This window comes from Electrona antarctica (genome assembly GCF_951216825.1).
Source record: "Electrona antarctica genome assembly, chromosome: 7".
In the NCBI taxonomy this organism is placed as follows: Eukaryota; Metazoa; Chordata; class Actinopteri; order Myctophiformes; family Myctophidae; genus Electrona; species Electrona antarctica.
The window spans coordinates 7,635,621-7,659,186 of NC_136812.1; the positions used below are offsets into that span (position 1 = coordinate 7,635,621).

General features: G+C 42.3%; 1 protein-coding gene across 1 annotated transcript in view; it reads right to left on the reverse strand.

Moving 5' to 3' along the window:
* Positions 1-4,286: 4,286 nt before the first annotated feature.
* The window catches only part of LOC306927359 (epidermal growth factor receptor substrate 15-like 1), a gene marked incomplete at its 3' end in the record, with an annotated part of 62,643 nt that continues 43,363 nt past the window's right edge, over positions 4,287-23,566 (reverse strand). The window contains exons 23-28 of the mRNA XM_079507070.1: positions 22,962-23,022; positions 19,603-19,805; positions 17,094-17,199; positions 6,267-6,431; positions 4,968-4,984; positions 4,287-4,433 (exon numbers count right to left, since the gene is read on the reverse strand). Coding sequence (XP_079363196.1) covers positions 4,287-4,433; positions 4,968-4,984; positions 6,267-6,431; positions 17,094-17,199; positions 19,603-19,805; positions 22,962-23,022 — 699 coding nt within the window. The remainder of the gene's footprint in view (positions 4,434-4,967; positions 4,985-6,266; positions 6,432-17,093; positions 17,200-19,602; positions 19,806-22,961; positions 23,023-23,566) is intronic.

Genomic DNA, 23,566 nt, shown 5'->3' on the forward strand with positions numbered 1-23,566 from the left:
CCGGTTTCTTTACATTGTGTGAAAGGTGCCCAGTGATAAAAAAAAAAGCAACAAATAAAAAAATGTAAACGGTGCGACTAACTTTAGATAATGTAAGTAATGTTTATGTAACATTTAAGTAAGCCTCAGTCAGTAAAACACTGACTGAAGCTTGCGACTGGTCATGGAGAAATACACAAAGATTATATACCGTCATATATATATTATAAAACAGAACACGACCCTACAACAGAGAGGAGGATCTTTAAATAAAATACTGATTCGTCTCAAAGTTATAGTCTCCGGCGTTGCGTTTCCGAATTCATTACATGACACAAACGTTTCACAGGATAAGTTCACTAGGGAGCAGAAACCCTTGGGTAGCAGTTCAAGTAAAGGAACGATTCACATAAATATAAAACAAAAAGTGAGTGGTTGAACCTATTATGTTTGTTGTAACAACAAAGTCTGACATATACCGTGCAACCGACAAAACAAAAGAAATGGCATACGTACATTTCCAGCTATAGAGTAATAACAGTGACAGTGTGTGGTAGAACAACCTGAATTATTCAGCAGGCCACATCATTTCAGATCTTCCCTAAGCTCTCTCTCTCTCTGCAGCTTGTGCTTGCTGGTCTGACTGTGGAGAACCCAAATGTCTAGTTTCAACTACAAATTAGACAGAAAACAGAAATCTGATCTTTTTCTTTCTTTTTGAGATTCTTAAAAAAAAAGGAAACAAAAAATAAAGTCAGAAACAATAAAATAACACCTGTCAAGACTTGAAATAAGCCTCTTGTAAAACAAAAAAATCATTGCGCTTCAAAAATAAAAGGTAAAATGTGAAAAAACAAAACAAAAAACAACTCCCTCATCTTTCCTTTCAGCTACGGATGCACCAATATTAAAACTCTTGGCCCGATACCGATGTTTAAAATAACAATTTAGCCCCGATAGCCGTTACTGATACTGAATACCGATATATGTTGATTTTGTATTTTTAGTTTTTATTTCCCCCTTTTTGTGCCAGGAAAACAAATACATCTTCAATACGTAAAGTAAATAAATGATGGGAATCTACAGCTTGGTATAGGATGCAGATGACCAACACCAACAACGGATAAATATCGGATATACTGCCATCTGTTAGTGTCAGTTTTGTTTGCAGATAACCGATATTGACCGATAATAACGGCAAATATCGGCCAATACATACCAGCGCTATGTGGCCGATACATACATCGGTCCAATACCAGCGCTATGTGTGGCCGATACATACATCGGTGCAATCCCTACTTTCGGGTGTATTGTTTACAGTCTACAGTTGGTGTTGTGTGGTGCGTGTGTGTCACAGCATTATGATCAACGTACAGCTGTCAAGAGAAGAGGCATAGTTAGCTCCTTTTACCTACAGTATGTACAGAGCCCAGTGAAACAGAGATTAAACGTACTGTACTATAATACCGCCACCACACACCTATACCTCTCTAGTCTACGCAGTATCGTCTCTCAAACTCACCGGGGCCAAAGAAAATATATCTGTACAATTTCTTGATATATCAGTTGAAAATGATACACTGACTTAATAATTTTAGGCTTGTTATTTACTTATTTTCATTTGCCAGATACTTTTCTTAGCACTCTTGTTTAGCGTTCTCTGCATTTACGGCATAACCGACCCGGGACGCCATGACATGGAAGCAGTGATGGAAAAAAAGTATTCAAGTTTTTACTTAAGTAAAAGTATCAACACCGCAACATAGAAATACTCTGTTACAAGTAAATGGCCGGAATTCAAAATGCACTTGAGTAAAAGTACAAAAGTATTGGCATCGAAATGTACTTGAAGTACCAACAATAAAAGCACTCATTAAGCAGAATTTCCTATTAAAGGTTTTCAAAAATAAACATCTTTTGAAAATAGCAGATCTACAAGCTCACAATGTGTCACGGTGCGACACATTGTGAGCTTGTAGATCGGCTATTCTCAAAAGGGCCAAAATGTATATATATATATAGGGCTGAAGTGGATCATGTATGTTTTGTAATAACTAAAATAAAAAATCTACGACTAAAGTTTTCAAATAAATGTAGCGTATTTGGATCTGAGACGTAGTGGCCGTAAAAGTAAAAGTATTGGAAATTGGAAATACTAAAGTAAACCTAAAAATTGCACTTAAGTAAATGTACTTGGTTACTTAATTTCCACCACTGCCTGGAAGCTAATGTAACATTATTAGCTTCAATCAGGAACGCTAACCAGCCTGTTTTTTTGGGCTTTTCCCCCGCACAGTGTGACATGTGCCAAGACAAAACAAATGTCAGTATTTCACATTTCACATTCACACACCACACCAGGATGAGCCACATTGGGAGAGGAGGCGTCACTCACGACTGACACTGACTGTCTGAAAGCAGAACTGACATTTAAAAATAAAATAAACGCTCTTAAATATCACTGTAGATTCTTTGTTAAAGACTTGAGAATTGATCTCAGTCTTTATACAAGCGGCCAACAGAAGTTGTGGGCTCCCAATCCTGGCTCTATATACTCATAAAACATAATAAAATCACACCACATTCTAAATCATATTATAAGCATAACAGCTCAACAATAGAGGGTATGCGCGTGACATCATCATCAAACCCGGAAGTTATGTAGGACCGAGTGGCAAAAAACAACTTTCTGGCCTTGACAGCCCATGCATCCAAACAGAAAAGTCCTATCTGATTGCATTAAACAACATTAAACAATGTTAAACTCCCTTTGCCTGTTGCTTTACCACTCGATGTGCCATTCACTTTAAGCATGCGCATACCCTCTATACTGAATATACACAGATATGAGACATGCCATCACAAACTCAATGGTACGTCCATATATCTCTCCAATTAAATACTTTGGGGGGGGGGGGGGGGGAGAAAATCCCTTCTTAAAAGTATAACTTAATTGGCATTTAGGATTGCAGCGTGATCCGTTTCGTCATCAGGCTCACATTTCACTGAGGGGAAAACATTTCTATATTGGCACCTTGCAAAGAGGTATGCTGACACTCGCACGCACGCTCGCACACAGTGGTACAGTTAAAGGTATATTCAGTGATTTCACTTAATTCAAATATCACTTTTTTTCCCTCCCTACTATAGAGTGTGCTGACCATATAAGGAGTTCCTCACTGTCCCCAGTTAACCCCTGGGGGTCAAAAAACCTTAGGTTTCGTTTTTGGCTGGGTGGCCCAGCCTTCATCCAATCAGGATAGAGAGTGGCCTTCCGCCAATCATGATCAAGTGGGGGCGGGCCTTGGTGTGTGTGCTGTTGGCCTGTCGCGTGTCCCCCCACTGTAGTGCGTGTGCATGTGCACATCTTGTTACCGGGGCGGACCAGGGTTTTTTCCAAATCACCCAAATCACTGAATGCTCCTTTAAGTGTCATAATAGTAGAAATGTTTCTCCCCACAGTGAGACTAAAGCTCGAAAAGAAAGGAAACATCACACTGAGCACCAAAAATGTCAAAGCACTGCTTAGACATGAGTCAGCTATTATAGTCTGTCGTCTGTCCAGTCCAGTGAGTCAGCTGTAGTCTGTCCTCCGTCCGGCCAGGCCAGTGAGCAGAGGCATACTCCGACATAAGACGTATGGCCCGTCATTTGGGTCACATACTGTATACCCTCCCTCTCTCTAGTGCATGTACGCAGTGCATGGATCCAGCAGCTCTCTCTCTCTCTCTAGACTCACCTTTAACCTCTCCTTTAACCTCTCCTTATTCGTACATTCTGTCCATTCATGTCAACAAGAGAATATCATATGGGTGATTGTTTTGTTTGTTTCATCAAACCTCAAGCTCTGGATTCAGTTCCAGTCCCATAGTGGGGGAGACAGTCCCATAGTGGGGAGACAGTCCCATAGTGGGGGAGACAGTTCTATTTTTGTTTTTGTTTTTTTTGCTCAGCCCACCTCAGTTTAGTATTATTATTATTATTATATATATATTTTTCTTCCCATTGTTCATTAAGTGATTCAGTGTGGGGAATGTATGTAGAGGAGGTGTGTGTGTGTGTGTGTGTGTGTGTGTGTGTGTGTGTGTGTGTGTGTGTGTGTGTGTGTGTGTGTGTGTGTGTGTGTGTGAGGCTGTGTACAGTATCAGTCTATGCATCCGAATAATGAGATTAGTATAGAATGTAGTCTATGAATGTATTGTGTGTGTGTGCACGTGTGTGTGTGTGTGTGTGTGTGTACGTGCTGTGCTGTGTGTCTCTATAGTACTGTGTGTATGGCGGACAGACAGACAGGCTCAGGTCAGAGGTCACGCGTTGGACATCTCGGCCTTGCTGAGAGCGATGGCCAGCTCCAGGTCCTCCTGCTCCTGCTGCCGGAGTCTCTTCACACGCTCGCGCTCCGCTCGCTCACTCTCCCTCTTCGCCCACTCCAGCTGCTGCGCCTCGTTCCCAAACTGCACACACACACACACACAGAGAGAGAGAGAGAGAGAGAGAGAGAGAGAGGTTAATTTTGTTGACTCATTCACACCTAAAAGACACCTGTCCTGTCCGCGTCTTGTGTCTTGTGGTTTGCATCAAACACAAATGTTTGGTCAAACCATGTGACTTCCATTGGAAATGCATTGGGGCGGCCAGTAAACACGGACAAGACACAAGACACGGACAAGACTAAAGGCCTATTCATAGTCCAGTTTTGGGTGAAGAGGTGACCACCAAAAGCTACAAGGTGACATCACGCCACGGTGGTCACCGCCCACACACACACAACACATCTCCCTGTTTTTACTGACTACCGTTTCGGTGGTCACCTCTTCACCAAAAACTGGACTATGATTGAATATTATATCTGCACAGGGTCATATCTGCCCTGTGCATTTTCTTGATTACCAGGCATACAGATAAGTGTGATAAGTGGTCTATAGTGCAAAAAATAATCAACAACAACAGAGAATCTTTCTTCTTAAACTTTGTTCAAAAAGTCTTACCTTGACTTTGTCAGGTCCTGAGAGAGAAGGGGAGGGAAGGGAAAACAACGGCATTATAAGCAAGAAATTCCATCATATCACTGCAATAAAGATAGTGAAATTAATAATGAAAATGAGAAATAAACTACACAGGGGTTTTGTATAGTTGGTCTTTTAAAGTATCGAACTTATGTTTATTATCTTACTATTTTACTTGATCTCATGCTCATTTTGCACACTTAGTTTGCACACTATTGAGATGAGTATTCCATATTGAGAACGCTGAGTTCCTCACTTTAAGGGTCCCAAGAGCGTTTGTTCAGAATGATTGACTATTTCTATAAACACCCAACAAGTCTCTTCATGCCAGGGGAAACCCTGACAGTGATTACATTTTCTCTGACACACGCACGCACAGAGTCAGGCACACACACAAACGCACGGACGTACACACACACACACACACACACACACACACACACACACACACACACACACACACACACACACACACACACACACACACACACACACACACACACACACACACACACACACACACACACACACACACACACACGCTCATCTAAAAACCACAAAAAGGGCTAACACCCTTTCCTGCCCCTGAGAAAGACCACTTCTGCAGTGCCATGCAGCCTGCATTACATTTCTCTGCACACTCTCTCACCACCTACTGAAAAAAAAAACAACACTTCAAAGGCTTTGCTTAACGGGCATGCAATGATGAAGCACAGTGTACTGTACGCATAAGAATATGGAGAAATAACAGGCCGGCTCTGCCCATATACTAGAGGTAGAATCAGGGACGTGTGCAGAGAGTGTTAGAGAGGCAGGGGCTGTAATCCCGTAAAAGGGCACTTTTGGACAAAAATAGCGAAAATATCAGATCTACAAGCTCACAACGCGTCGCGCTGCGACGCGTTGTGAGCTTGTAGATCAGCTAGTTTCGGGGCTCAACCATGCACTTTTTAGCTAGTGGAGATGCGGTGCACGACATGGATTTCTAAACAAATTTGTTCCAACGCAAAATGCTGCGTTCAAGTTCAGGAGACTTCGGGGGGTGAAAAAAAGCCAATTCTCCTGAACGCTGCCTTCCAGTATGGCATGGAAAGGAAAGTATGGCAAGTATGGCATGGAAAGGGGCATTTGCTTTTCTTTCACCATGTAGTAAATGCTGCATTCGTGGTCTGGAGAGGGCAGCAGTTTTACAGACGGGTAAAAGGGCAGGGGCTCAAGCCCCCTATGTGTGCACGTCCCTGGGTAGAATCATGTAAAAGACAACAGGACAATAAGACTAACTTGACGCCGTGGGCGGGGCGAAAGGGTCCTTGCCACTGAATGGATCCGCCAGGTTCTTTTTGTTCTGAAACGGGTCGACAGCTTCGCCCCCGAATGGCCCCCCGAAGGGGTCGCAGGGTTTGGACGGGTCGTTGACGCCGGACATGCTCACTGGAGTGCTCTTACCTGAAACACAACGGAAGACAATTATTAACAGTCATACCTCCCAGAGACAGGCCAGAGGACAGACCACAGCTCAGACAGCCTCGTTCTGGTGGCCTTTTTAAAAGGACCCACAGTGACATTTTCACTTTTAACCATTTTTATTCTTATTCATAATTACCGGTATATACAGTATGCATTGTGTATACTGTACTTATAGCATTGCCAACATTTCTCAATAACTGTCTGGCATATGGACTAAATGCTATAAGGCTGTCTGGCATATGGACTAAATGCTATAAGGCTGTCTTTGTCATTGGCTGGGTTTCCCAAACGCATATGGTAGGCCTTAGGCCTGAGGCCTACCATTGCGTGGCACATCTATGCACGAAATGTCTATGTTCTGTGTGCGGCCTAGAGGGCATCTGAGCATGTGCAGCACTACAAGTCTTACACCATATGCATTTGGGAAACCCAGCCATTACCTTTTTCTACACATTACAAGGGTAAATAAAAATGATTTTTCATAAATAAATGTCCGTTTAATGCAGAACGTCACTTTCTGCACGTTTCTGGGAGAGCACATTCTAGCTGGATATGAGTTAACCCATTTAGACCTAAGTTTGTTTCTACAAATGTCTTCTAAAACATGACAGTTTTCTAAAAAAAACTATGTTTCTATGTCAGTGGTGCTCAAACTATTTCTGGGACCCCCCAGAAGCAAAGATTTGAGTTAAAAATGTTCGCTCTGAAAGAATATATTCAATGAATTGCATTTTTAATGAATTGCATTTTTATAGCGCTTTTCCAAGTGCTCAAAGCACTTTACAATGGTTCATTCATTCATACATTGGGAGGTGAACAGTCGACGCCAGCGTCCTCACTTCCCACATTCACACACCAATGGTGGCGAGCTCACACCAACCAACTCATTGGAGGCAATGTAGTAATTCAGTGTCTTGCCCAAGGACACTTCGACATGTGGACAGGAGGAGCCGGGATTCTGCTCCACCTCCTGAGCCACAGCTGCCCCACGAAATTCAAAGATTTGCGCCACATTTTCATGATTTTTCAAAAAATAGCAGATCTACAAGCTCATAGCACGGCACCGAGTGCCGCGCTATGAGCTTGTAGATCTGCTATGTTTCAGTAGCTAAAGTGTAACACAATGCTTAAAAACACCAAAAAGGGGTTCCCGCCCAGAATGGGTTAAGTCAGTTCATATTTCCACTGATGGCGGCCGCGGAGAGATTGTGAAAGTATTGAATTAGTGTGAGAATAGTTTCTCACGTCCTGCGTTATGCATTTGTGTTGATAGCCCTACTACAGTACCAGATATTCCATATCTGATGTTTCCAGGTTCTAAATAAAATAACATTCTCTCTAAACTCTAGCTCTGTCTCTCATATCTCGCCCTCCTTTCTTAAGCCATTTTGGGTGGGAACCCCTTTTGGTGTTTTAAACATTGTTATAATTTAGCTATTGAAAAATCGTGAAAATGTGCCTGAAATCTTTGAATATATGTTCTTTCAGAGCGAGTTTTTAACTCAAATCTTTGCTACTGAGAGGGTCCCTGGAACTACATATTTTCAGATGGGGGTCAGCGGCCAATGTCATATATATTTGGGGTTCCTTGACATGAATATGTTTGAGAACAACTGACATAGAAACATAGGTTTTTCAGAAAAATGTTAGGATTTAGAAGCCTTTTTTATCGACTTCAGTCCAAAATGGGTTAATTTCCCCTGCTGTGGGAACCTTTGCTAAACCACACTGGTTTCAGGACCACACGTGCCAGGCTATAAGATACACTGGTGAACTCTCTCTTCCTGCCTGTTCAGCGATCACACGCCTACTATGTGACAAACAGAATGGCATGGCTTGAGTGTGCATACCGTATCAATATTCATTGCTGTTGGGAGGATACCACCCAACTCCATTTTTGAGTTTTTTGATTATTATTATTATTTATTTATTTTCTTCTTTTGCATAAATCAGTGCTATTGAACACCCTTTATGTCTGTGTGTTGTTTTGAAAATATTGAACCAATGAAAAGTAATAAAAAGCACTTGGGACAAAAGCTCTTAACTCCATTGGACCCTCAAACTGTCTGCTAAAGCAACTAACTCCACCACCTCTTCCCCCCTTCCCCCTCACCAGTGTCACCACCCCTTCCCTGTCTCATGCAAGTAATTGACAATATATAAAGTCACAACACAACTTTGATGAGGCAGTAGTGCTTTGTTTTCAAAATATAAGGTTTTCTTCATTTCCTGGAAAATAAATAAATATTTTTAATTTCCTGAAAATTTTACATTTTGGAGTTAAGTGGTTTCAGCAGAGATATACTGTATATATACAGTATAAAAAAAAAACAGTATGGAAAAAAGAAATTCCATAAATAAAAATAATAATAGAAGTAGTAACTGATCAACAAGCTCGCAACGTGTCGCTTCGGACCACGTTGTGTGCTTGTAGATCTGCGATTTTCTCTAGTATGGGTCCCCAGGGCAAACGCCTAATCTCTCTTTTGGGTCTCTCTCCACCTGAACAGTTTGGGGAACCACTGATATAGAGTATACGATATTATGTCATACACAGCAGTGGTGGAAAAAGTACTCAATTGTTTTACTTATTGAAAATGTACTTGAGTAAAAGTACAAAAGTATCGGCATCAAAATGTACTAAAACCTAAAAGTAAAAGTATTCATATTGCAGAATGTCACATTTCACAGATTCAAAATGTGTAGAAAATCAACGCGACGCATTGTGAGCTTGTAGATCGGCTATTTTCAAATCGCCAAAGTAACTAGTAACTAAAGTTTTCAAATAATTGCAGTGAGTAAAAGTACACATTTTGGCTCCGAGATGTAGTGGAGTAGAAGTAAAAGTACTGGAAATTGGAAATACTCAAGTAAAGTACAAATACATCAAAATTGTACTTAAGCAAATGTACTTAGTTACTTTCCACCACTGCATTACACCCAAAGCCAATAAGTGAACGAGGCCACAACCAGCGTGTGGTGCTTTCCACTTCCACTTTGCATGAACCCAGTGGCTTCTACGGTTTCTCCCCACAGTGTGGTTCACCATCTCACCATGCAGGCACAGCAGACCCAGCCTAGCCCCTTAGATAGCACATTATGTAGACTTAGATAGTATTTTAAACAGACTTATAGCTTGTTATGTAGACAGCTCTAGAATTGCACTTTATGTAGTCATAGCACTTTATAGTACACATGTATAATATATTATATAGTATAGTATGTATAGTTTACATAGATACCCCACTGTTACGTTCTTAGTCTACGCATGATTCATGATAACTACTTTTTATATATGTGATGTATGCCATGCTTTTGTTATTGCTTAATGTAAGTCGCTCTGGATTAAGAGCGTCTGCCAATTGCCTAAATTGTAAATTGTAAATTGTACCCATCTCCACATACAAAGGGTTTTGATATTATTATGGGCAAATGCATGTCGTATTAACCCATTTAGGCCTGACATCGACATTTTTAAAAATGTCTTCTAAATCCTGACATAACCATGTTTCTATATCAGTGGTGCTCAATATTTCATGTCAAGGACCCCCAGAAATTGTATGTAATTTGCCACAGACCCCCATCTGAAAATATGTTGTTCCTGGGACCCCCCAGACACAAAGATATGAGTTAAAAAAGTTCGCTCTGAAAGATTTGCACTACATTTTCACGATTAAAAAAAAATAGCAGACCTACAAGCTCGTAGCGCGCCACTCGGTGGCGCGCTATGAGCTTGTAGATCTGCTATTTTTCAATAGCTAAAGTATAACAATGCTTAGTTAAAACACCAAAAGGGGTTCCTGCCCAGAATGGGTTAAACGATCAAAAAATAAATAAACCTTAATTTTGTAATAGCACCTTATTACGTAAGATGTAGCCTCAAAGTGCTTTACAGAACCGGGGAAATACAAGACAATATTATTACATTTAACTGGTACGTATGTACTGAGAGAGTGGCCACATAACAGTAACACACATGTGGTTGAATAGTGTGTAGCAGCGTATCTGATCAGGCTCATCAAACAAATAATAAATATTGTTATTTTCATCATCATCTATACAGTATCCGTCTTAAAAGTCTCTGCCATCAGCGTGGGAACATTGACAGCACAAAGGAGGTGCTGCTAACCACAGCGAAGTTGTGATATATAAACCCACCAGGGTTAGCTGTGCATTTCACACCCAGAATTCTGAGCAAAGCCGATTATTATCTGGCAATCAGTCGCTGTCGGTAAATCTCCCCCCACACACACGCGCGCACAGTCACACACGCGCACACACACACACACGCACACACACACACACACACACACAAAATAAAAATAACCCAACACATTCATACTTGTAAGGCCTGACTCACACCTTCGCAACAGATTGATGTATAGCTGATGCATGAGACTTATTGACTGATGCAAGCTCACAATGCATTTCCAATGGGAGTCACATGGTTTGACACAACATTTGTGTTGTATGAGGGGGAGGGGGGGCAGTCGAAACACAGCCGAAAGCCGTACAACACAAATGTTGTGTCAAACAAAATGTGACTTCCATTGGAAATGCATTGCGAGCTTGCATCAGTAAACAAGTCTCATGCATCTAGCATGCATCAATGTTGTATGCTAGATGCGAAGGTGTGAGTCAGGACTAACCATGAAGTGCACGTCCACACAGTCTGTTGTTAGCTGTCGATGGTGATCAGTACATTATTATTGTCACATCATGTCCAGTCAGTGGGAGAAACACAAACACCGTGAGAGAATACTGTACATGTGTCAGTTATTTGAGAGCATATGAGAGGGGACCTGACCTGTGTGTGTGTGTGTGTGTGTGTGTGTGTGTGTGTGTGTGTGTGTGTGTGTGTGTGTGTGTGTGTGTGTGTGTGTGTGTGTGTGTGTGTGTGTGTGTGTGTGTGTGTGTGTGTGTGTGTGTGTGTGTGTGTGTGTGTGTGTGTGAGAGAGAGAATAAGGCACGCAGGCACACACACACACACACACACACACACACACACACACACACACACAGGAAGTTGTTTATCAGGGTGTGGTTGACAACAACACTGCTGGCAGAACTCAGAGAGGGGGGTGGGGGGGGTGGGGGACAGGCATGGTGGTTGCGCGCTGCAACCGACAGAGTGGATGGGGGAATACATTGTGTGTAACACAACAATGGTGTGGATGGTGGAATACATTGTGTGTAAAACACAACAATGGTGAACACTGAGCAGTCAGAACACCTGGATGACAGTGAGTTCAGGAATACGTCCACCTGTACCCTGGAAACCCTGAGGTGAAATGGACATAGTGGCCGAATTTGGTATTGCAGCGCTGGCCCAAACACGTGAACGCTGTTTCATACGTGAACGCGTGCAATGATAGTCAACGGCAGCGCGTTCATGTGTTTGGGCCCAATCCATCCCAGAATGCACTCTGTTCCTACCCGGAAGGAGGAGTGAAATCGCCTCATGCGATTTGAGCAACTTAATGCAAGTGGATGGGAGGAGAAATCCGGTGACGTCTCTATTAATATATACTCTAAGCCCTATAGCCTCGCTTCTCCTACCCTGATCACTGTTGGAAATAAAGCCAAATCAAGGCTATACTGTAGCCTCCTTTTGTGCTAAAGCAATGGCTGTGGTTACAGTATTATAGTGGTGTTTATTTAACAAGATTGCGTTATTTGGCCATTGCTTCTACAACTACGATGTTGTGGAAATTGTTCTTTTTGTACAAGTGGAGTGTGGACGGCCCTTTCTAAAATTAGATTTCTTTGTTTTGTTTAACAGATCACCACTACTCTGTTAACTTTTATAAAGGCATGGGTATTTAACTCAACTCATAAAAACCCCATGTGGCTCCAATTATATCACTTTCATGGCCATTTTTTAACTGAAAATAGAAACTACAATCCACAGCAACACAGATTAAGTCTTTTTCCCCCTTTTCTTAAATAGGGTTGAATGTGATATTTGTTTCCTGAATATTTCTATAATTGTCTTTAACCCATTTTGGGCGGGAACTCCGGTGTTGGTGTTTTAAGCATTGTTATACTTTATCCATTGAAAAATAGCAGATCTACAAGCTCATAGCGCGGCACCGAGTGCCGCGCTACGAGCTTGTAGGTCTGCTAATTTTGAAAAATCGTGAAAATGCTTCTGGGAGGTCCCTGGAACAACAGATTTTCAGATGGGGGTCGGTGGCCAATTACATATATTTTTGGGGGTCCTTGACTTGAAAATGTTTGAGAACCACTGACATAGAAACATAGGGTTTTTCAGAAAACTGTCAGGATTTAGAAGACATTTGTAGAATCATTCCCAGGTCAAAATGGGTGAATCACTGAAAGTACTATATAGTGTGGTTCATTGTGCTTCTCTCTGTGTCTTGTCAGTTTGGTACATCTGTAAGTCACCCACGTTGGCAGTAAATGCTGCTCAATCTACGCTGTGCCCACAATGACACGGTTTCCTGTTTACAGATCAGAGCGCCCAGACTAGAGTGGAAAAGAAAGTGTAGAAAAATATCTATAACATGATGGGGCAAGAGAGTTCAAGAGAGTTCGCACACGCACAGTGCGCACGCACGCACGTGCGCACACACACACACACACACACACACACACACACACACACACACACACACACACACACACACACACACACACACACACACACACACACACACACACACACACTCTCTATCTGAGGTTTATAGTGAGGTGCAGTTGAGCTGCTGTGTGTCTAATCTGCCTATACAGTATGATGGATGAACATACATCAGCCTGTAGTGTGCAGTATTTTGTGTGTAATTCTCAAACTCTACCAATACAATGTCTAAGTTCATTCAGTATCCACTACTCCTACAACAAACAGCCTTCCTTATATGACTAGTATACACAGCAAAGTCCTGAGTGTTAGATCAACTCTGAGACCCCTTTTCCACCGGTTGGTTCCAAATGGGAACCGGTTCAGTTATTTTTGGTTCTTAGTCCAGGAGCCAGATCTATATTACACTGTTTATAGGATCAATACAAGTAAATTAATACATGATAACCCTTCACAGTAGTAGCTTTTTCATATTTTCGATTATTTTGCATATTTTCCTATATAATGCCTCATTTGCATATTTAAAAATGTAAAATTTGTAATCCAATAAATCATTGTCTTCGTGTAAGTACTCAATTGGGGAAGTTTCATGGTGATAACAATCTAATATAGGTATGGTTTTGTCCACTCAATTTATAATTTACGTTCCAATGTTGGAGCTCTGGCTCATGGACTAAGAAGCAAAAAGAAGGTCCTAACAGAAGCATACATTTCACTGGGATTCAAATCACAGGTCCTTACAGAAGCCTACATTTCACTGGGATTCAAATCACAGGTCCTAACAGAAGCCTACATTTCACTGGGATTCAAATCACAGGTCCTAACAGAAGCATACATTACCCTGGGATTCAAATCACAGGCCCTAACAGAAGCATACATTACCCTGGGATTCAAATCACAGGCCCTAACAGAAGCATACATTACCCTGGGATTCAAATCACAGGTCCTAACAGAAGCATACATTTAACTGGGATTCAAATCACAGGTCCTAACTAGAGCTGGGACTCGATTAAAAAAATTAATCTAATTAATCAGAGGCTTTGTAGTTAATTAATCTCGATTAATCGCATTTTAATCGCATATCAATATTCAACCCGAGAACAGTGAGAAACCTTTTTTTTTAAATGTTTTTTGGTATTCCAGTGAATAGTGACTACGGGATTCCACTCATTTTCAACATTTTACTGTCATTAATATACCTTAGAGTTGTTGTGGATATAATAAAGTCCCCCCCATTCTGTGTTGCCTAGAACTGGAGGTCTGAAAAAAATCAGTAACATTATGAAGTACATCTCAGTGACATCACAAAAATGTACTTCATAATGTTACTGTTTTTTTCAGACCTCCAGTTCTATAGGCAACACATAATGGGGGGACTTTATTATTTCCAGTGCACACAACTCCATAGAAAAATGTTGAAAATGAGTGGTATTCCCCTTTAAGCAATACAACTTTTTTATCCCAACAGATAAACAAGAGCAGCAAGTGCCTATATAGTGTCTTCAGTGTGTATATGAATACTCAAATGTGCTTTACATGGCGGGGCATGAGAACAACTTTATTATGGGGGTAACATTTCACATGAGGTTGGGGCTGACCCACGCTTGCTACTTCAGTATGTTTCGCACCGAGGACAGCTTGACAGCTTCGTGCTGTGGTGAAATCACCGCGTCTCCGGTGGTCTGTGAGACATGTTAAACTGAAGCAGCTAGCAAGCCTAGCATAGAAGCTAACGTTGCTCATAAATGGATCCTTTCCTTCTGACATTGCACACAGCCATGCCGCTATCCACGCGTCCATCCGATAGCTTTTACATCTAAATGTCCATCCATGGAGCAAAAGCGATATAAGCGGCTTCTTCATTCGATTCATTTGGGTTTGGGCTTTCTGACGGAGCTGTAGCCTAGTGAACAACTGCTGCTGCTGCTGCTGCTGCTCGCGTGCCGCAGCCTATTCAGTACTACTAGAAACGCACCCAGTGAGAAACGTTCCGCGGTGGAAAAAAAAGGTGCGATTAAATGCGTTAATTTTTTTAACGCGTTAATTTTTCTGTAGTTAATTAATCTCAATTAACGCGTTAAAGTCCCGGCCCTAGTCCTAACAGAAGCATACATTATATTTCACTGGGATTCAAATCGCAGGTCCTAACAGAAGCATACATTACCTTGGGATTCAAATCACAGGCCCTAACAGAAGCATACATTACCCTGGGATTCAAATCACAGGTCCTAACAGAAGCATACATTTAACTGGGATTCAAATCACAGGTCCTAACAGAAGCATACATTATATTTCACTGGGATTCAAATCACAGGTCCTAACAGAAGCATACATTTCACTGGGATTCAAATCGCAGGTCCTAACAGAAGCCTACATTTCACTGGGATTCAAATCGCAGGTCCTAACGGAAGCATACATTTCACTGGGATTCAAATCACAGGTCCTAACAGAAGCATACATTTCCCTGGGATTCAAATCGCAGATCCTAACAGAAGCATACATTTCACTGGGATTCAAATCGCAGGTCCTAACAGAAGCATAAGTTTCACTGGGATTCCTTGCACATGTTCTTGTACCACAACACATGATGTAGGAGAAATATTATGAATTCCCCTGTAGTAATAAAGTAAACTAAATTATAAAAGTTTAAAGAAGAATTCTATCAGAGCTCTGTTTTGTAAGTAATATATCTTGTGGAACAACAAAATGTGCATCAGAAGCAAATGGAGGGAGGGCAGAATCCAAAAGAGCCGGCCGGCCCGCCACGGACCAGCCGGCCCGCCACGGACCAGACGGCCCGCCACGGACCAGCCGGCCTATCGAAGCGGCCGGGAGCCGGTCGGCCCGCCACGGACCAGCCGGCCTATCGAAGCGGCCGGGAGCCGGTCGGCCCGCCACGGACCAGGCGGCCTATCGAAGCGGCCGGCGGGCCGGCCGGCCGGCTCTTTTGGATTTCGCCCTTGCTGGGCAAAATGTGCAGACAGGGTTACTATGGCTAGGGAGGAACGTCACGTCACGCCATGTCACGTCACGTGGTGGTTTAACATACTTACACTGTGACGCCCTGTTTCTGCCCAAAGCAATGTCTACAGAGTGGAAAAACGCTCACCATTAAGACCAATTCATATTAGGGTTGTATGTAATCACTTGACAAAAATGATTAAGCATGTAACGATACACTCAACTCACGATACGATATGTATCACGATATGAGGTTCACGATACGATTTTTCACGATATCTTCAACACAATTATTTTCCTTTTTTTTATGTGTGATTTATCTTCCCCCCAAGCTTTTTTCACAATTTTTATTTAACTACATTGCAAAAGTAGCATTACTTTTCATGTAAAATTACTTAATTTCTGTAAACATGCTTAAAATGTAAAAAAAAGTTTTCTTTGATGGCATCTTAGGATAGATGTAGACCTATTTGACAGTTCAGAAACATAATTGCCTTCCTTGATGTATTAATGAGCATCAATAACGACCATCACCTGTGTCACAGACACATACAGCTCCCCTCTGCAGGCCTCTACTACTGAAAGTGACTGCATGGAGTCTGTCTCATTTCTCTCCAAAAGCATGTGAATATGATGGAATATGATTACAGCTCACATTTCATATCACACACTAGCCCCCCTTTTTATTTTTAATAAATCGATACATATCGTCGGGATATAATATCGATATATATCGATATACGATATATCGTTACATGCCTAAAATGATGCATTATTATTAAATAAGGAACCTTGTTTTTTCCCCCCTTTTGGCTTACCTGATATTATGACATACACAGCACATAAAAAACAAAATAAAAGTTGAAAGTGCTTCAATCTCTCTCCCAAATTTTCACTATGGCTATTACATCCGAGCACATTGTTTGGCGTGTATATTGGACGACAACGGAGAATACTAGAGAATGGACACATAATGTGTACTGCCTGAAAACATGATCCAAATCATCTCAATACGGGAGACGGGGGAACTCCAGGGGAAATGAAGAAAGAGGTTGAAAACCAACTGGCCTAGGAGGAACACTGTGACTCACCGCTAGGAGGTTTGGGCCTAGGAGGAACACTCTTCTTCGGTGGTAGAGCCGGCGTGTCATTCTTCCTGCTGAAAGGGTCGTCCACAAACCCTGGCTGCAGAAGAAGAAGAAGACACACATGCAGTACATGATGGGTGAGAGAGGAGGACGTACTCGCTTTGAACTGCAGAGGAGAGTGTATGATGGCTGCCTTGACTGGGACAGTTGGTTTGACAAGGACCTCTCTCTCTCTCTATCGCTTCTTCTATCGCTTTTTTCTAACGCTTTTTTCTATCGCTTTTTCTATCGCTTTTTCTATCGCTTTTTCTATCGCTTTTTTCTATTGATTTTTTATCGCTTTTTTGTCGCTTTTTCTATCGCTTTTTCTATCGCTTTTTTCTATCGCTTTTTTCTATCGCTTTTTCTATCGCTTTTTTCAAACCGCTTTTTCTATCGCTTTTTTCTATCGCTTTTTCTATCGCTTTTTCTATCCTCTATACCTTAAGTCAATATTGCAACCAGGCAAACCTCTCGTGAGCCAGGTATCCTTGCAACCCTTTTTCTCCCAATTTAGTCCCCCCCCCCTCCCACACACACACACCCCCACACACACACGTGGAGTCCCTAATCCCTATCACTGCTAACCGCTACAGTTGTTCATGTGGAAGGCGTCTCCTTTGATACACATGCCTTTTTCACCTGACTGACAGGTTTCACAGGGAGGCATAGCTACACCCTATACTTCTAGTATAGTGTATAGTTCCGCATCGTGCTAAACAGTCGCCCCTGAATCAACTTGTGGGAGTCGCTATAGTGCAGTAGTCTCGCGTTTATAGTACATGTATAGTATAGTATCGTATAGTATGTATAGTTATATAGTTTCATTATATAGATACTCCACTGTTACGTTCTTAGCTTACGCATGTTTCATGATAACTACTTCTTATGTATGATGTATTGCCATGCTTTTGTTATTGCTTAATGTAAGTCGCTCTGGATTAAGAGCGTCTGCTAAATGCCTAAATTGTCAGAGCTCCCGTTGCTCCAGACTGTATAACGGAAGCATTTGAAAATTGTGAGAGGCAACGCGAGTCTGGCCACGCAAGACTACTAGCGCAGCAACAGAGATTGCACCCCCCCTCCTCCCCGCCCGGCTCCCCCCCGAGAACACACCCAAATGTTCTGTTTGTTGAAGCACCGAGCCAAGCCGGATGCACGGCGGACGGTTCAAATACCTGCGGCACTGGGCAGGAAACTTTCCTCTGCGCTAGCCGGATGTCCCTTGAATTCTATTTTAACCCATTTAGGCCTGAGATCAGATTCTAAAAATGTCTTCTACATCCTGACAGTTTTCTGAAAAAGCTATGTTTCTATATGTCAGTGGTTCTTCGATTTTTCAAAAATAGCAGACCTACAAGTTCATAGCGCGCCACTCGGTGGCGTGCTATGAGCTTGTAGATCTGCTATTTTTCAATAGCTAAAGCATAACATAATGCTAACACCAAAAGGGGTTCCCGCCCAAAATGGGTTAATCCATTGAGACCTGAGGTCAAAATTCAAAAAATGTCTTCTACATCCTGACAGGTTTCTGAAAAAGCTATGTTTCTATGTCAGTGGTTCTTCGATTTTTCAAAAATAGCAGACCTACAAGTTCATAGCGCGCCACTCGGTGGCGCGCTATGAGCTTGTAGATCTGCTATTTTTCAATAGCTAAAGCATAACATAATGCTAACACCAAAAGGGGTTCCCGCCCAAAATGGGTTAATCCATTGAGACCTGAGGTCAAAATTCAAAAAATGTCTTCTAAAATCATGACAGCTTTCTGGAAAACCTATGTTTCTGTATCAGTGGTGCTCAAACTATTTAATGTGAAGGAACACCAAACGTATATGTAATTGGCCGCGACCCCCATCTGAAAATATGTTGCTCCACTAGGGACCCCCAAGAAGCAAAGATTTGAGTTAAAAACGTTCGCTCTGAAAGAATAGATATTCAAAGATTTGCGCAACATTTTCACGTTTTTTTTTTTTAAATAGCAGATCTACAAGCTTGTAGCACGGCACTCGGTGCCGCGCTATGAGCTTGTAGATCTGGTATTTTTCAGTAGCTAAAGTATAACACAATGCTTAAAACAAAGACTAGACCCTCGTTTATATCTTCCGAATCATAACCGACACAGATATAACGAGCAAAACTAAATATGGCATTAACCCATTTTGGGTGGGAACCCCTTTTGGTGTTTTAAACATTATGTTATGCTTTAGCTGTTGAAAAATAGCAGATTTACAAGCTCATAGCGCGGCACTGAGTGCCGTGCTATGAACTTGTAGGTCTGCTATTTTTGAAAAATCGTTAAAATGTGCCTCAAATCTTTCAGAAAGTTGTCACGATTTAGAAGACATTTTTTTAAATTTCGACGGCAGGCCTACATGAGTTAAAGCCGGTCATCCCGGTCAGTTTATTTCATGGTGGTCAGACGTGTTTTAAATCTGTCTTTGTGGACGGATCGGGTCGGTACCTTCTGGTAATCTGGAAGCCAGCTGGCCCGGCCTCCTTCGAAAGGGTCTCTGGGCTTGGAGGACATGTGGCTGAAGTCTGCGAAGCCCCCCGTGCTGTTACTGAAGCCCCCCGTGCTGTTACCGAAGCCCCCCGTGCTGTTACTGCTGCTGCTGCTGAACGAACTGCTGCCAAAGGGGTCCAAAGACATCGTTCCAAAGACATCTGAAAAATAAGAAGTATATAAAACAAGCCCAAATTGATTACAATTACAATTTACAATTTAGGCATTTAGCAGACGCTCTTAATCCAGAGCGCTTTACATTAGGCAAGAACAAAAGCATGGGAATACATCACATATAAAATGCATTTATCATGAAACATGCGTAAGCTAAGAACGTAACTAGAACATATCTATATAATGACACTATACATATAAACTATACATATATACTATGCTATGCTATACATATGTACTATGATGTGCTATGACTACATACAATGCAATTATTGTGCTGTCTACATGACATGCTATAAGTCTGTTTCAAATGCTATCCAAGTCTAAAAGTGCTATCTAAGGGGGTAGGATAAGTGCTATGGGCCATGATGGAGTCTGAAAAGGTGGGTCTTCAGACTACGGCGGAAGATTGATTAAATCAATGAATTACCAGCTGCATTATTATTATCTGTGGGTCTGCTGCTGACGTTATGCCACTTTTTAGCTGCGCTCCGCTGTTATGCTCAAATTAGTGACCCTAAAGAATTCTGAGGCAACATGGCTGGAGACGAGGCAGCCAATCAGAACTGCTCGACTAGCCATGCCGTGCAGACGATGGGATGTTATGGGTTGTTGCCAGTGGTGGCAACTGTCGTGACAGAAATAAGCTAAGCCTCCAAAAAACCAAACCAGGCATGCAACTGTGAATGAATCCACGTTAGGCTGGAAATATGCAGACTTGGCAACACTCAGCAGAAAGACTAGCGGTGTCCGTCTACCGGTTTCCCAGGTTTCCCAGGTAAACACTGACCTGCCGCTTCTACGAAGCAGCTGGTAAAAATGTATTTGTCTTTAATTGGTTCAGTGTTAGGAGGATGAATATACAGTCAAACAAACAGGAGAAGGGTGCACGTATACAGTACGCCAGCATTGATGATGTGCTGCTGACCTTGGAAAATAGGTCTAAAAAGTGAAGAAAAACACACTCATAGCCACGATGCAAGATCATTTATTGAAGGAGATGAACACAGCTCCCAGCAAGCCAAATGACGTCATGATAACGGAATGATGACGTCCTCTGGTGACTCCGGTGACGTTCAGGACTAGGCCAGATCACAGCCCATATGGGGATGATCTTTACGTTCAGGACTAGGCCAGATCACAGCCCATATGGGGATGATCTTTACGTTCAGGACTAGGCCAGATCACAGCCCATATGGGGATGATCTTTACGTTCAGGACTAGGCCAGATCACAGCCAATATGGGGGTGATCTTTACGTTCAGGACTAGGCCAGATCACAGCCCATATGGGGATGATCTTTACGTTCAGGACTAGGCCAGATCACAGCCCACATGGGGATGATCTTTACATCATTTCCAGGACGTCTTCACCAGTTTAAATAATATTCTGGGCCAGATCTGACTAGTTATGACATGACTTAAGTTGATCTGGCCTCGATCGGACTCTCTGTGACGTCCGTCTTAATGGGCAGAATTTATGTTGGTTGAAATCAGGTGATATTTCTGGGTCAGATGTGACTAGTCTTGCTTTGTTTGACTTGATTTGCCCCAATCGAGACGTCACTAATTCGTCCAGGTCCTGACCGTGCATGCTGGGAGGAGATGAAAAGTAGCAAAAGTAGCTTTAGTATGAATCTGTCGTGCGTGCGTGTACGTGTGTGTACGTGTGTGTGTGTGTGGGTGGGGGGGGTGACCTTTAAGAACCAATAATGACACAGAGTCAACGGATATGACACCTTTCCTCCGCGGCCATGCATGGTTTAATAGGCAGACCAACATGGGAACCCGACCCGGTGGAAACAGTGAGTGCTGTCTCTGTAGTGAGAGAGGCTATAGTGTTCCTGCAATCACAGAGCGGCATTCCAGGGCTGCCGCGGTGCCCCCCCTACAGAACCCAGTGTGTATGTGTTGGTGTGGACTAGATTAATATCCTGGGGAAAATGAAAGGGCTTTTCTTGCGCTCGAGTGGAGCACAGGCGACCGATTGAGACTTTGTTGGTTGGTCTTTTACGAGCAGCCCTGGCTCTGACTGATGCCAGGCATCTGGGTTTCCCCTGTGTTCATTCTGCAGAGGTGGGCTACCCATTTGAGAATATGAACCCATAGGTGCACACTGCACACGCACGCACGCACACGCACACACACACACACAGCTTGTGCTTTGTGGCACATTAGAGCAGAAAATGGAACAGTGATCTATTAGGCAACACATTAGAGCAGTTCAAAACGGAAGGCTTAAACAGAAAATGAAGGACACCAACTCATCACATTAACACCCCGAACGCCCGGGGTTATTTAATCCATTAAATCAGAGCGCCCGGCGATTTATTTATTAGCAGCGGAGCACTTTTACCGACGGACCGGATGTTATCCCGGATGTGGCTGAAGCAGCTAGATGTAGCCAAAACACTCTAGAGCCGATCGACAACAACGGGAGGTATGATTAATTCTACCGCGACTAGCGACGGGACCGCGGTGGGCCGTCTGACACATAATCTTTGCTTAGAATTGAACGGAATGATTTAGATCAAGAGTTATTAACGTTTTAACACAACCCGTACCCTGTTACAGTAAAATAATTGGTGTAAAAAAGGCATGAATGGGATGGGAGGTCCTACATGAAACTATGTTTATTCTGAAATGCATAATACTCATGGATGTAAACCTAACAGGTGGTCTATTCTCTGATGATAGACTGAATGAAAGGGGGAAAAGTGTATAGTGTTAGTGTATGCAGAAAACCAGTGGCAGACTAGCCTCAGAAACCCAGACGTTTTTTTTTCAGGGAGAAAAAAAGTCCGAGTCCACTTCAATTCGGCATAGAGTAGCGCAAACATCTCACTCTCTGCCGATTTCTGATCGTCTGCACCTTTGTTAAATTGACACACACACACACACACATGTACACACACACACACTCCTGTCTCTTTCTGTCGCTCTAAGTAATTAGTCTCATGTCGCGCAGCTGCGCATAGTTTCTCCCGGCGGATCCTGCCGGGAGAAACTATGCCATAAAAAGCATAGGTGAGTTCCAGGCTAGTGGCAGACAGACAGACAGACATGTTGTATAGTGTATGCAGAAAACCACAGACAGACAGACAGACAGACAGACAGACAGACAGATTAACAGAAGACTTCCTACCTGGCCTTCCTGGTTTTGGACTGGTTGAAGAGAACGGGTCGCTGCCTGTAAAGTGACCGGGCGGCTGTGGGAAGCATCGGAAGATGTGTTAGCAATAGCTTATTGCAAATAATCACACGTAATATTCAACGTTTTTTTATATTCTTACTGAAAGGCAATCTGAAGGTAAAGGAACACACTGTTGTCTGGCATGCTTAACTTTCTGACAACAACTCACGTTATGCTTGACATTATATACTGTGGTTTGTGTAGTCTTCATGGAAGTACATTTCATTTCAGTACGTCGTACGTAGTAAGTAAATTTAACTGCAGAGATTTGAAACCTGCTTGAAATAGCTAATCCAACACACTACAGTTTATTGCATCATTACGCTATTGTTGTGTTAGAAAGCAGATTGTATCTCATTGATTTGACAATTACTGGATAAGATTGATTTTTTTCAAAATAAATTCAAATGTCTGTGACTTATTAACGGCACAGTTTTGTTAATTTAACATTGACTCAATTAATCAGGTATGTTTGTTAACATTTTAGTGACTGAGGACAGAATAGCAAATATACGACAACCACTACCTCTAAAAATGAAACAATCAACAGAAGAGCA